Here is a 12,703-nt window from a genome sequence, read left to right on the forward strand (position 1 = left end):
GTGTGTGTGTGTGTGTGTGTGTGTGTGTGTGTGTGTGTGTGTGTGTGTGTTCACATGGTGTTGTTGGTGGCACTCTGCTGCTCTGCATGAGGCCCAACAGCTTCCCCAGAGGAGGTCTTGTTTTGCCAGCTGGCCTGCTGACAGAATGGCGGCCCGCTCCTAATCCTGTGGTCACGCAACCTGCTGAGCTATCTTGTCATTTTGAATAAATCATTAAACATTAATCCACATACTGGTCATCAACTTTTTTTGTTTGGTTATATATTTTAGAAAATACTTTTTATTGGTGAGACTTTGCCTTGTTTGTCGCTAGTTCTTATACAAAGCAAAGCAACAGCAAAGCAAATGGCATTATCTAGTAAATTAAACTGTAAAACTGTTTTGTACTTTTGAGTTGATTGGATCTGAAATAAGAAGATGAGAAAGCACCGTGCTATTTGTAAATTTCTAATCTGAGATTTTTGAAAAATTACAGGTTTTAATCAGGGTAAATCAAATCAGGTCCTGGTGCCGCAAACCAATGCACTTTTGAAAAATGTATGTCGAACTAGTCTAACTTTCCAAAGCTAAATTAGAATCAGTAAACCTAATTTTGTTATTGTTTGAAAACTACAAGATGCAAATTTTATACACAGCAAGTTAAGTGAATAATGACTAAAGTCAGGATTCTGTAGCTTCACCATACAGTGGCAGTTACCACGGCAACTACAGCTCAGCTAACTTTTAAAGGTATATTGCTTGTTATGACCAGCATTATATGTAAATGTATCTTACATATATTTAATTCAATGACAATACACACACACACACACACACACACACACACACACACAAACATATTCTCATGTTAACCTTTTAAGGGGATTTCGCAAAATTAATTTTATATTAAAGTCAACTCATGAAGACACAGTTTGCGCCCCCCAAAAAAACTACAAAAAACCCTCTTTAGATATGTAGTGTTACAGTGTTCCCTTGTAAGATAGGCAAGCCATGTTTCCCAGACATTTGACAGGAAGCAATATGCAGTGATGTATGTAAAATATTGAACATTTGGGTGTGTGTGAGTGTGTCTGTGTCCAACATCGTCACAATTTGCGTCCACAAATTAAATAAAAAGCTCATTGACTGAGGCTTGACTTAATGAATGCCATTTCAGGCCAAAAATGCTTCCCTGCAACAATGGCAATGCGCAGTAACAGCGATTGGCGGAAGAGATTAAGTGGAAGGGGACAATTAACATTTGGGAAGGTGAGACATTTCGAAAGAGCGATTGCCACTAACAGCTATTGAGTGAATGACCTTTTCTTCTGCTGGTATGCAACATCCTGCACTGGACTTCCTGCGAGCGCGCTTAGAGCTGACGTAGCCGATGAATGACACAAAATAATTGAATAAATAAATCAAACTGTACTGTGCACTTGCCCATTGTGTGCAGGGAACATGTGGAAAAGATCTCATGGGAATACAAGTCATCTTGTTCAGTGTTAAACTGCCTCCATTACGAAAGCTTTATCCTCTGCGCAGGTGTTTGAAGAAACCATTTAACATTCTCAACCATCATAAAATATGTTAGGCACTGGTTAGATAAACGTTTGGAAACTATAATGACGGTGTAGTTCACATTGCATTTCATTTTATGTAAAAAATAAATAAATAAACAAAAGAACACAAGGTCAGTTAACTTTGAATTCTCACTGCACTTGCTCGCCAATTAGGCCTGGTCTCGAGGAAAGTTTTTACTCTGTACTAGATTACTGACAAGCATGTTGAAATAAATAGCACGATAATCCATTTATATAGATATTAGTGCTGTCAAACGATTAAAATACTTAATCGCGATCAAATGTATAATTTCATAGTTAACTCAGACTTAGCCATAATTAATCACAGATTTGTATCTACTGTATTCTAAATTTCCTTTGATTTCTTTTTCTACAATTTTTTTCATTTTAATGCTCTCATCAACATGGAATCGTGGATCAGTTTTCTTTGTGCAAAATGCAAATATTTACTGAAACAACAATTTCGATTTTCAATTTTACATTAACATTTTTCACTTGGAGCAGTTATTCAAACTTGGAGCACATTTTATTATTTTACAGCAACGTAACATCCGCTGTGACATGGTGCCGCATTAATATCGCGCTAAAAAATTTATCGAGTTAAAATTGTTTTAAATTAATGCTGATAATAATAATAATAATAATAATAATAATATATATTCTCCTTGTTATCAGCTCTAGCATGTTCTCGTAGTTGCACATTCTTGAAGTCAATGCATCGATGAGCCGTCAGGCAATGAAAGTAATGAGATTACTACAAAATCCCAGATGATAGATCAAAGTATCTGCGAAATGTCTAAAGTCTGAGGAAAAAAAACAAACAAACAAGAAAATCAGGTGGAAGGGAATCTTACCAGGGAGATGTGACACGTGGTGGAAGGAAGCATCGCTTAAGGCTGAAAGAAAATGAGATGAGAAACAAATAAAGACCGTCAATCCCCATAAATGTTTGAATGTGTTGTAAAAACTGTAAAAAAAAAAAAAAAAAAACAAACAAAGAAAAAACAACTAATAATAATAAATAAATATGAAACACCTACAAATAACACATTTCAGCTCATTTGTTGCGCTCACGCACGCAGCATGAGAGATTCCATACAGGACTGGCGAAGGACATTATCGCCATGATTTATTCCATCAAATAATTGTACCATTTGCATTACAATTTGATCCGGAGGAAGTCTTGTTTTGGGTGACCTCCTTTGAGCTTTTAGATGATAGATAGGTAATTACCCTGTTATTGATTTCACATCTGACAAATGCCTTGGTTAAGGTCTGCTCTGTCTGCGTGTCACTCTCCTATTTCTCCTTATCAGTCTGTAGCCTCAGACACATTAGTCTCAGACTGCAGCCTCTAATTAAAAGCAATAAAGCGGCCGTCTCATCTTCTGTTACGGTCCCTCGACGCACACGTCATCTCTTTGTCCCTCCGCCATCAAGTGCCATTACACATGCATATATTACCATCCTTTTCTTTTCGTCCGCCTTTTAATATGAGCATCGCTGGCTAAACACGTTTGTTATTTTCATTTTTCATGCTCTCTTAATGTATGCAAATAACACCCACATTGTCTGCAATTGAAAAGAAGGCTTTTGATGATGTTTATGAGGCAATATTTAACTTGCAATGCTTTGGGTCAAAGCACAAGCGCGTGGCATGTTTCCCCTCCAATAAAACTCTTCAAAAGTGTCTTTGGGTCTGACTCCATCTTTCAAACAGCACGGATGACGTACAGCTTTCGGTGACTGCCTGGGAATGGCAAGGTCATTCTAACAGAACAACATGCATCAACTTTACCCCATCAGGCACATGCTAATGTGTATTTTGAGTCATTATCCTGATGGAAGACTCATGACCTGTGACCGAGACCAAGTTTTCTGACACTGGGCAGCACATTTCTCGTGAGAATACCTCAACACCCTGTGCCAGATGCTACAAAGCAGCCTCAGAACATAACAGAGCCTCCTCCATGTTTCGCAGTCGGGACAGTGTTCTTTTTTTGGGATGCTTCATTTTTGCATCTGTGAACATATAAGAGCTGACGTGACTTGCCAATAAAGTTCCAGTTTTGTCTCGTCTGTGTATAGAATTTTCCCAGAAGCTTTGTGGCTTGTAACATGCAGTTGGATTTTTTTTTTTGGTCATTATTTTAAACAGTGCTGTCCTCCTTATTCATTTGGCTCAAACAACGATGGCTGGTGCAATCTGACACTAATGTGCCTAAACCGCGGAGTTGGCCTTTACATTTTTTGGGTTGCTGAGGGCTCTAATCCTTCCATTTATATTAGCCGTAGCTTCAATCATCAGCGGCAATGGCTCAGAGGTAGAGAGTGTTGTCCAGTAACCACACTGTCCACTGTTCGATTGCCAATCGATCTGAGTTAATGTATGTGTCATGTTCTTGGGCAAGACACTTCACCCACCTTGCCTCTAGTGCCACTCATGGCTGGGTGTGAATGCTTGGTGGTGCTCGTCGGGGCCGTAGGGGCACACGGGTAGCCACACTTCCATCTGCCTGTGGCTACATACATAGTTTCAAGGCATCAGAATGTGAGTGTGTGATTGCATTAATAATGAATTCATTGTGAGTGCTCCAGTGTCCAGTGTTCAGAAAGGTGCCATATAAATCTGATGCAGGGAGTTTGGCGACAGTCTTGCCAATCTTAACTTTCTGAGTAGTATGTGCAACTGTTGTCACAGGAACATGAAGCTTCTGGGAGATCATTTTCTTTCGAATCCCCCAAGACAACTCTCTCCTTCACTTTCTCTGGCTTGGTGTATTCAAACTCTGTCACCATCCTCACAGTGACTGCTTGTCACTACTCATCACTTGAATAGGCCGAATGACTGATGACAAGTTTGAAGACACCCGTAAAGCTAATCAAACACACCCTGGTTGAAAATGTGCCAATGGTCTTTTCTTTTGTAGAGGTACCATATTTTTTTCCTTTTGTCAGATTCACGTTAATTCTGTGACCACTGTAGAGTTTTCATTCATTAAGCTACCAACAATTTTGTTCGTGTGTGTATTTTGTCTCTTTGTACTTTTCAATAAATGGCTGAAAGTTCATCTGTGACTGTTGCCCCACTTCATTCAAGCAGTGACATACCTAAAGTAGCTTATAACTCAAATTTTGGTTGGCAACACAAAAATCCACCATGTCTCATAACTCCAAACACGCCGTGGGCACTTGTAAGTCAAAGGACCACTTGAGTATTTCTGATTCACGAGCAACAACATTTGAACAGTCTTCAAAGAAGAACTTGGTACATTTTCAATGTTCCTCAGCAAAAGATATTTGATGTTGACATGGGAAGAAGTCATGTGTGATATTTTTCTCTGTAAAAATGACATACTGGGCCACATGACTACACATTTCTGTCACTCAGCGGTCACTCAACAGTTCCAACATGATGTTGATTTGGTGATTTTTCCATGAAGATTTTTTTTTTTCTCATGTCTGTTTTCATTCTTCTCTGGATCTAGGCGTCGAGTGCATCGTCGTCCTACCCGAACCACGAAGTCACTGGGATCCCGTCTTTGGCACTTGCGTGTTCCTCTTCTCCTTCCTCATCCCCGTGGCCATTATCAGCGTCTGTTACAGCCTGATGGTCAAGCGCCTACGCAGCGTCCGCATCCTGTCAGGCTCAAAGGAGAAAGACCGTAACCTGCGGCGCATCACCAGGATGGTTCTGGTAGTGGTGGCGGTGTTTGTGGTGTGCTGGACACCCATCCAGATCATGGTCCTGGCTCAGTCGCTGGGTTTCAACCTGAGCAGCTTGTCCACGTTGGTCCTGATGCACTTCTGCATTGCTCTGGGCTATGTTAACAGCAGCCTCAACCCTGTTCTCTACGCCTTCCTGGATGAGAACTTCAAGCGCTGCTTCCGAGAGTTCTGCCAACCTTCGGCGTTCCTTCTGGACACCCAGCAGTCGGGCCGGATGAGGAGCCTCGCCCTGGAGGTAGCGGCCGCCTACACTTGCAAGGCCAACGGCGGCGGGCCCGGCGGAGGGACTCCCAATCCGGCGTGACTAGGCGTGGAGCTTCCCCTGGTGGGGGAAGGTCCCCAACAGAGGAGAGAGACACCAGGGACGGGGAACTCCAACACCGAATTGACTCAGATTACAGCTCTCTAGCGGCACGAGCCCCCCCATCCCCCAACTATACGAGTGGCCTGGGGTGGGGGGGAGTCTGACGAGGACGATGGTGCAGAAGGGAAAAGAATCTGAGAAAACGTTGAGTCGGGAAGACCTTATGACTGGGAAAAGGTACGACTTGATCAAAACAAGAATAGAATTGACAGCGTGGCGGACATTTGGAGTGTAGGCGGTGCTTCATTTGAGAGCGGTTACATCCTGATTCTTGGAATGCTCCACCACTTTGGGGAGATTACCGCATGTATCAGAAGATAAACCCTAAATAGGATTTATTTTTAAAACCAATTCCCATGCTAACAAGCCTCACTGATTGCATGTCTAGTCACAGAGACAAAGGCTGGACATGACTGGAGAAGGCGATCAAACCACTAAATTGGTGCTTTGAAGAAGATTGTATATTGACAGTGGAGGTGAAAGGATCGCAGATGTCATTGCTCTAGGCTTGGGAAAGGAAGGATCAACATGATGGTTGATTGTATCTTTTGAGGTCATTTTTTCAGGCCATCGGGATGTATGAATTCACTTTCTCTAATCCCTAGTGGGTCTACGGGATAGAGGTGTTCAAGCTTTAGATGGAGATTTTAAATTGGCTGTGAACATATGTGTGTGTGTATAGAGATGACATAATGGGTCGTATGAATGTGACTTCAGCTACATGATTAGACCCACTTGAGAATTCACCAAGTCGAAGCAATTATTATGCTGCATTCTAGAAAACGGGGGATTCCAAGGTTTCAGATCTCCCACTGGGAAAGCGCAATGGAATGCTAATCGATAGCCAAAGTGGGGGAATTTATTTAAATGCAGCACTTTGTCATAGCGCATACTGTAAATGTAACAAGCTGGGTCAAGTCTTTTTATTTGTAGTAATAGCTTCTACTTGATATTATCTTTAATAGCAATCTGTTTTGCACGGAATTTGGTGTGAAGATATGTTGCTATATTCTTTCCGCATGCAGTCATTTGGTTAAATAGATCGACATAAAAAAAAAAAAAAAAATGTGTTAGCCAGTTATGAGCTCTCCATTGTTGTCTTATTTCTATTTGCGTTACAAGGAAGATGTGGAATCCTCGGATCCCTCAAGATCCTTCATTCATGTTTTCTGGAATGCAGCATCAGTGCCAGATAACCGTGGGGCTTCTAATTGAACAGTGACATTGTTCAGAATCTGACTTTTTGGCATAAGGGGCGTGCATGATACAAGCCCCGCATCTTCGGAGGTGCTTTGCGAATGCTGCGAGGAGGTGCTGTGTTGCAGTTCGCCGGTTCAAGGGTCACTTTTGAGGGTTGGTTTGGGGGCCTCGTTGGAGTGCGACGCACGAGAAGGGGGTCACTAAGCTGGAACCCCACTCCAAGGGACAAAGGGGCTCACTCTCAATCTCTTCTTAGTGTCTTAAAGCTGACAGTAAAACTTCAACAAAAACCATAAAGGGTCATCATGATGCTGCACATTCTTAGTTTATTTATACCAGTACAGTACTCTTTTCTTGTCTTGTTTTGATACTGTGCATCCTGATTAGGGCTTTAGGGCACTTGCCACAGATGTGTTTTTAGTATTTATGTATAATCACCACTTTTAATCATGGCTAATTGATTTTAGCCACATGATACCCTTTAGGGCTCACATGCTTGACGTTGGTTGACGGATGTGATGAAAAAAAAAGTTTCCAAGACCTGTTGTATGTAGGTAATCACTTTCACGTCTCCAGGGCTGGGTTCACACTGCATGTCCAATGAACCAATTGCAAATTAATGCCGTCTGATTTCTTTTACCAACACAATCCATTTGCACGTTTCAAGTGACACATCTTCCAGACCATCTGTTTTTATGTTTACAAAACACATGAAACAACCCACATGCTCAGATGCACAAATTGCACGGAAATAACACGCACCGGGTAGTTTCAACATGCAGGTCAACATGTTGAATATATAATCATTCAAAACTCAAACATTACGGAGCTGATCAGCCACCTGCCGCCACACCCCAATTTAAATGATGAGTCTACGACCTGCTGGTGTCAATTATTTAGCTTATCTTACTTAATGATGAACACACCTCAAATTATATTTACGTCATATTCAATTGTCCACACTTTCATAGTCGTTTATATTTAAAGGTGTTTTTTTTTCATTCTTATTTGTGTTTTTTGGACAGACACGAATGCTCATACATCCTCATTGATCCGAACTGTCAGTTTACACTGCACTTGCATTGACACGTAGCTGATACGTATCAAATGTGTATACAGTGTTTGTCAAAGTCCCGATTCCGATCTGAGGATGTCAGAGTTCAAGCATTTTTTTTCCTCATTGTGCTTCCATGAAGTATATCCAAATTCTGTCACTTGGGATGAAAAAAAAAGGCACTTGGATCACTTATAGTTTAAATTGTAGTTGAGGAGACAGACTCACCCCACCTGTTCCATTAGTTTAAAATAGACACAATCTAAGCTATTGAACCAGAGTTCAATTTCTTACTATCAGCATTGTTTTCACAATTTGTATTCCAAATCCACAGACTGAATCCTTGACAAACAGAGAATTGATAAAAGACAAAGGAGTTAAAATGTGTTATGGTTTAAATTTAAAGTTGAAGCAAAAGTCTTGTTTCAAGGTGAACTTCTCCTTTACTCTGTAACCTTTTCACGAGTAGTTCCTCCTGTGTTGTTTGGTGGATTTCGTTTCTTTGCATTCAGTTTGTAGAGGAACGTACACTTGCCTTAAGTATTGGAATACTGAACATATTGTTTTAATGCTGTTAGTGGAAAGTATTATGTCAGCTAAAGTATCAATAGAAGCAAAGTTTGTGATGTTTATAATCTCTATGACCAGTTCCTGGAGTTGAACTTTAATGTATCATTCCAGCACGTTCATATAACTGAGATTCCTGATTTTATGGCAACCACGCGGAAGACTCTTTGTCCAATTGCGACACACAGGCCCATGGAGGAATCCCATGAGCGTCCAGGGATGAACAGCATCCATCTCCATGGCAGCGGTCAAGAGACAGTGGACACAATAATATGCTTTGCTTTCAGCAAAAAACAAAAAAAAGGGGGGGGGGTGAATAATAATGGAAATCATAAAGACAGACGCAAACACCATTGAGTTAAAGGTGGTGTGTTGTTTGGCTGAGTCATCCTTTTGTATGAAATGACACGTAACCATGGCAACAATGAGGTTCCTCTACCAGTAGGTTAAAATGAGTGACGATGAAAATATAAAACAAACTCCAGCCATACACCTGGTTATACATTTGATGGTGATCGCAAGATGCGAACATTATAATCTGAGAAAAGCGGTGTGGCATTGTGACTCAATTCAAATGCACTTGATTGAAAGTGTTTTTTGTCCTTAAAGATCACTGTTATGTATCATTTGGTGTTCTTTTTGTTGTTGCTGTTGTTGTTACGCAAAAAAAAAAAAAAAAAAGCTAAAGAGAACATGTCAAGAGGGTGCACACGCTGACATTTACTGCCTGTTAAATTCCTGTACATTATTTCGTACCAGCTGCTTAAAGGTATTAACACGACTCTGATCATTATTTACCTCTGATCTCTCGTTCTTCAGTGTTCTCAGTGTGTAGATTAAAAAATTTTTAAAAAATTTAAAAAGTGCACCTTTCCGAGCAGGAAGGGACGTTTAAGTGCACCCGATTGCTCTCATCCGTTTACATTTTGCAGACCACTTGAATGTTGAACCAATAACTGTTGAAAATCCAAAAGTAAGAAGAAAAACATATAATATTAATGTTGCTCTTTGATAATTGCTATGAAAATGTGCTGCTTCTCTGTTTTTGCTGTGCAGGAGACAATGGTATATCTTTGTATAATTATCTCAGCTGATTGGAGGAAAACATTCAAATGTGTTTTTTTTTTCTTTTTTTCGGGCTCAAGCTTTAAAAGCTATCCCTGTGTGAGATCACAAAATAACTTTTAAAGTAAAATCATGGTCATGTGTCAGAGCTGTTTGTATTGTATGACTCCAGGCACAGCTAGCTTACATTTAAACTGTATATAATATATATAATTTTTTTTTGCACATGATATTATTAAAGAGATTGATGTTGATGAATGTGTTGAGTGTTTCTGTGTGCTGAATATATTGAAGAGTACACACCAATGCATATATTGGAATTGGATTTTTCATTTGTTGGACTATGACATGTTTAATAATTATATAGAAATATATAGCGCGATAGATCTAGAGATATGAATTGAGAGATCGGTGGATATGCCCATCTATCCATCCATCCATGATACAAGCCGGTTATCCTCACAAGGGTCGCGGGCAAGCTGGAGCCTTCCCCCAGCCGTTTTCAGACTGTAGGCAGGGTACACTCTGAATTGGTTGCCAGGCAATCGCAGGGCACACATAGACAAAACCATTCACACTCACATACACCCCATATAGATTGTTTCAACTACCATGCATGTTTTTGGAATGTGGAAGAAACCAGAGGACCTGGTGAAAACCCACACAGGAGAGCATATAATCTCCACGCAGGAAGACTAGAGCCCAGAATCCAACCCTGGACCTCTGCACTGTGCGGTGGACATGCGAAGAACTGGACTACTGTGCCACCCTCGGTAGATATTGATAGCAATAATCTTTACAGAGGTCTTTAAAAAAATGAGCCGTTGATTCCACTTTAAAGTTCCTGCGAGGACATTTTGGGAGAAAAGGGAAATTCTTATACGAGTAATGTCTTGGAATTATCTACCCAAGTTTATGAAAATACATGGTTTCTAAAGTACTATTAACAAGGCTCCACATCAGTCTGCCTGAAAGGGCTGATACATGTGCGGAAAACCTAATAGAAAGTTAGTGAAGAAAAATTACCTGAGACTTAAAAAAAAATAAAAAAAGAAGCCAACAGAAAAATAAAGTTCTGACCTTTTCAGAGGGCTCCTGGTGTCAGTTCTGAAAGAAAATGAGAATCTAAAAAAGGTTACAGCTTTGAAGGTCAACACAATGGATGTGAGGTCACTAAACATCGTTGTCCCCCACAACAGGCAGCTTATTAAATGTCGTGAAATACCACTTTTTAGAATGCAAAGCACGGAATTCATCACATGGTGTGTTAGTAGCCTCTTAAACATCACTGTTTTTTTACCTGAAAAGAGATGTACTGCGACCGACATGCAAACAGTATATATAGCAAGGCATCTCATTAACATCCTGGAGGTCATCCTGTGTGATGCACCACTTGAACCAGAAGAGGAACTTACTTTTTTTTTCTTTCTCACACTGGGGCAACCAATCCGAAATTGCTGCACAAGCGACTGGTCTGGTTCGGGAAAACAGAACAACAGGAGTACAAATTGATAAATGGGGAGTACTGGTAATAATAATAATAATAATAATAACAATAATAACGGGAGAGCAGCAAAATCACACTTTTTTTGTCATCCGCAGTCTTGTTTTGCACGATTTTCCACCTTAATTACATAAATAAGTGATTGCACATGTTGTTTGGCAGTTGTTTAAATCGACTGTAGTTCGGCACCATTAAATTTAGATTTGCTTTTATTTCACATGATTAATGAATTTTTCTATGTGTGAGTCAGAGAGATAAATGTATATATATATATATATATATATCTACGCCACTCTTGCTTATTACATACTAAAGTGATGGGAATCTGAATCTGTTCGAGTGAAGATGACAACTACAGTTGCAAAGATAGAATGCACTGGTTTCTTTGTGACGTTGAATGTCATCAAGTAGAGAAACAATCACGGAACGCCAAGTGGACGCCACCAATTACACAAATTTGATTACTGTACTGGAATAATTTCCAGGCAGTTACAACGAGGGGATTGTGGGGGGCAAATGATTCACTCATTCATCCACATCACGTCCAAGTGAGTAAAAATACACATACATCATCGTCATCATCATCCTCAACATAATTATTATCACCATCATCATCACCAATAGTCGTATTTATTCAAAGTCTGTTTTTAACTGTTGTCAAAGTTAAATCAAAGCTTTTTTTTTGAAGCCGCGATGGAAATTGAACAAATGTGGAAGGAAACAAGCAGACCAGTTTTGGACATTTTTGGAATATTAAATCATTGAATTAAATTTAATGGATCATACTGTAATTGGCCAATTGCATTTCTGAGGGAAAGTTTGTGAAAATCCCTTTTCAGGTCAATCATTATTGTGCCCCAATGCACAAACAGGTTCCACTAATGCAAGCTTGGTTATGTCACGTAGTGCGTACCATCTGGTTCGCGTGCGGGAAGGGGATGAATGGAAGACAGCTTTTAAGACTCCATTAGGCCATTTCGAATATTTAGTCATGTCTTTCGGTTTGACTAATGCTCCCGCTGTGTTCCAAAGTCTGGTCAACGACGTGTTGAGAGACCTGTTAAATGTATTTTGTTTTGTTTATCTCGATGATATTTTGATTTTCTCCCGGTCATTACAGGAACACAAACAGCACGTCAGGCTCATTTTACAACGGTTATTAGAGAACAGGCTCTTCGTCAAGGCAGAGAAGTGTGAGTTCCATGTACAAACCATCTCTTTCCTGGGATTTATCATCGAGCTGGGTAAGCTGAGAGCCGACCCCATTAAAACGAAGGCGGTGGTAGAATGGCCAACACCTACTTGCCGTAAGGAACTACAACGTTTCTTGGGGTTTGCAAATTTTTATCGGAGATTTATTCGCAACTATAGCCAAAAAGCTCTACCGTTAAACCCGGTTGACGTCCATTAAGATCCCGTTCAAATGGGACTCGGATGCAGACTCAGCCTTCGCGAATTTGAAAACAGCCTTCACTAACCCACCCGTACTGCAACATCCTAATCCTGACCGCCCTTTTATTGTAGAGGTGGACGCTTTGGATTCAGGAGTGGGGGCAGTTTTGTCTCAGCGTTCTCCAGTTGACCAGAAATTGCACCCCTGCGCCTTTTTCTCTCGTCGACTCAGTGCCGCTGAGTCGAACTACGACGTGGGAAACTGG

The 12,703-nt window shown here is 40.4% G+C and overlaps 1 protein-coding gene across 1 annotated transcript in view; it reads left to right on the top strand.

Moving 5' to 3' along the window:
* The window catches only part of LOC109514262 (delta-type opioid receptor), a 33,639-nt gene extending 24,326 nt beyond the window's left edge, over positions 1-9,313 (top strand). Inside the window, exon 6 of the mRNA XM_019867192.1 lies at positions 5,051-9,313. Coding sequence (XP_019722751.1) covers positions 5,051-5,595 — 545 coding nt within the window. The 3' untranslated portion in view covers positions 5,596-9,313. The remainder of the gene's footprint in view (positions 1-5,050) is intronic.
* Positions 9,314-12,703: the final 3,390 nt, after the last annotated feature.

Source organism: Hippocampus comes, unplaced genomic scaffold (assembly GCF_001891065.2).
Source record: "Hippocampus comes isolate QL1 unplaced genomic scaffold, H_comes_QL1_v1.1 scaffold486, whole genome shotgun sequence".
Classification (NCBI taxonomy): Eukaryota; Metazoa; Chordata; class Actinopteri; order Syngnathiformes; family Syngnathidae; genus Hippocampus; species Hippocampus comes.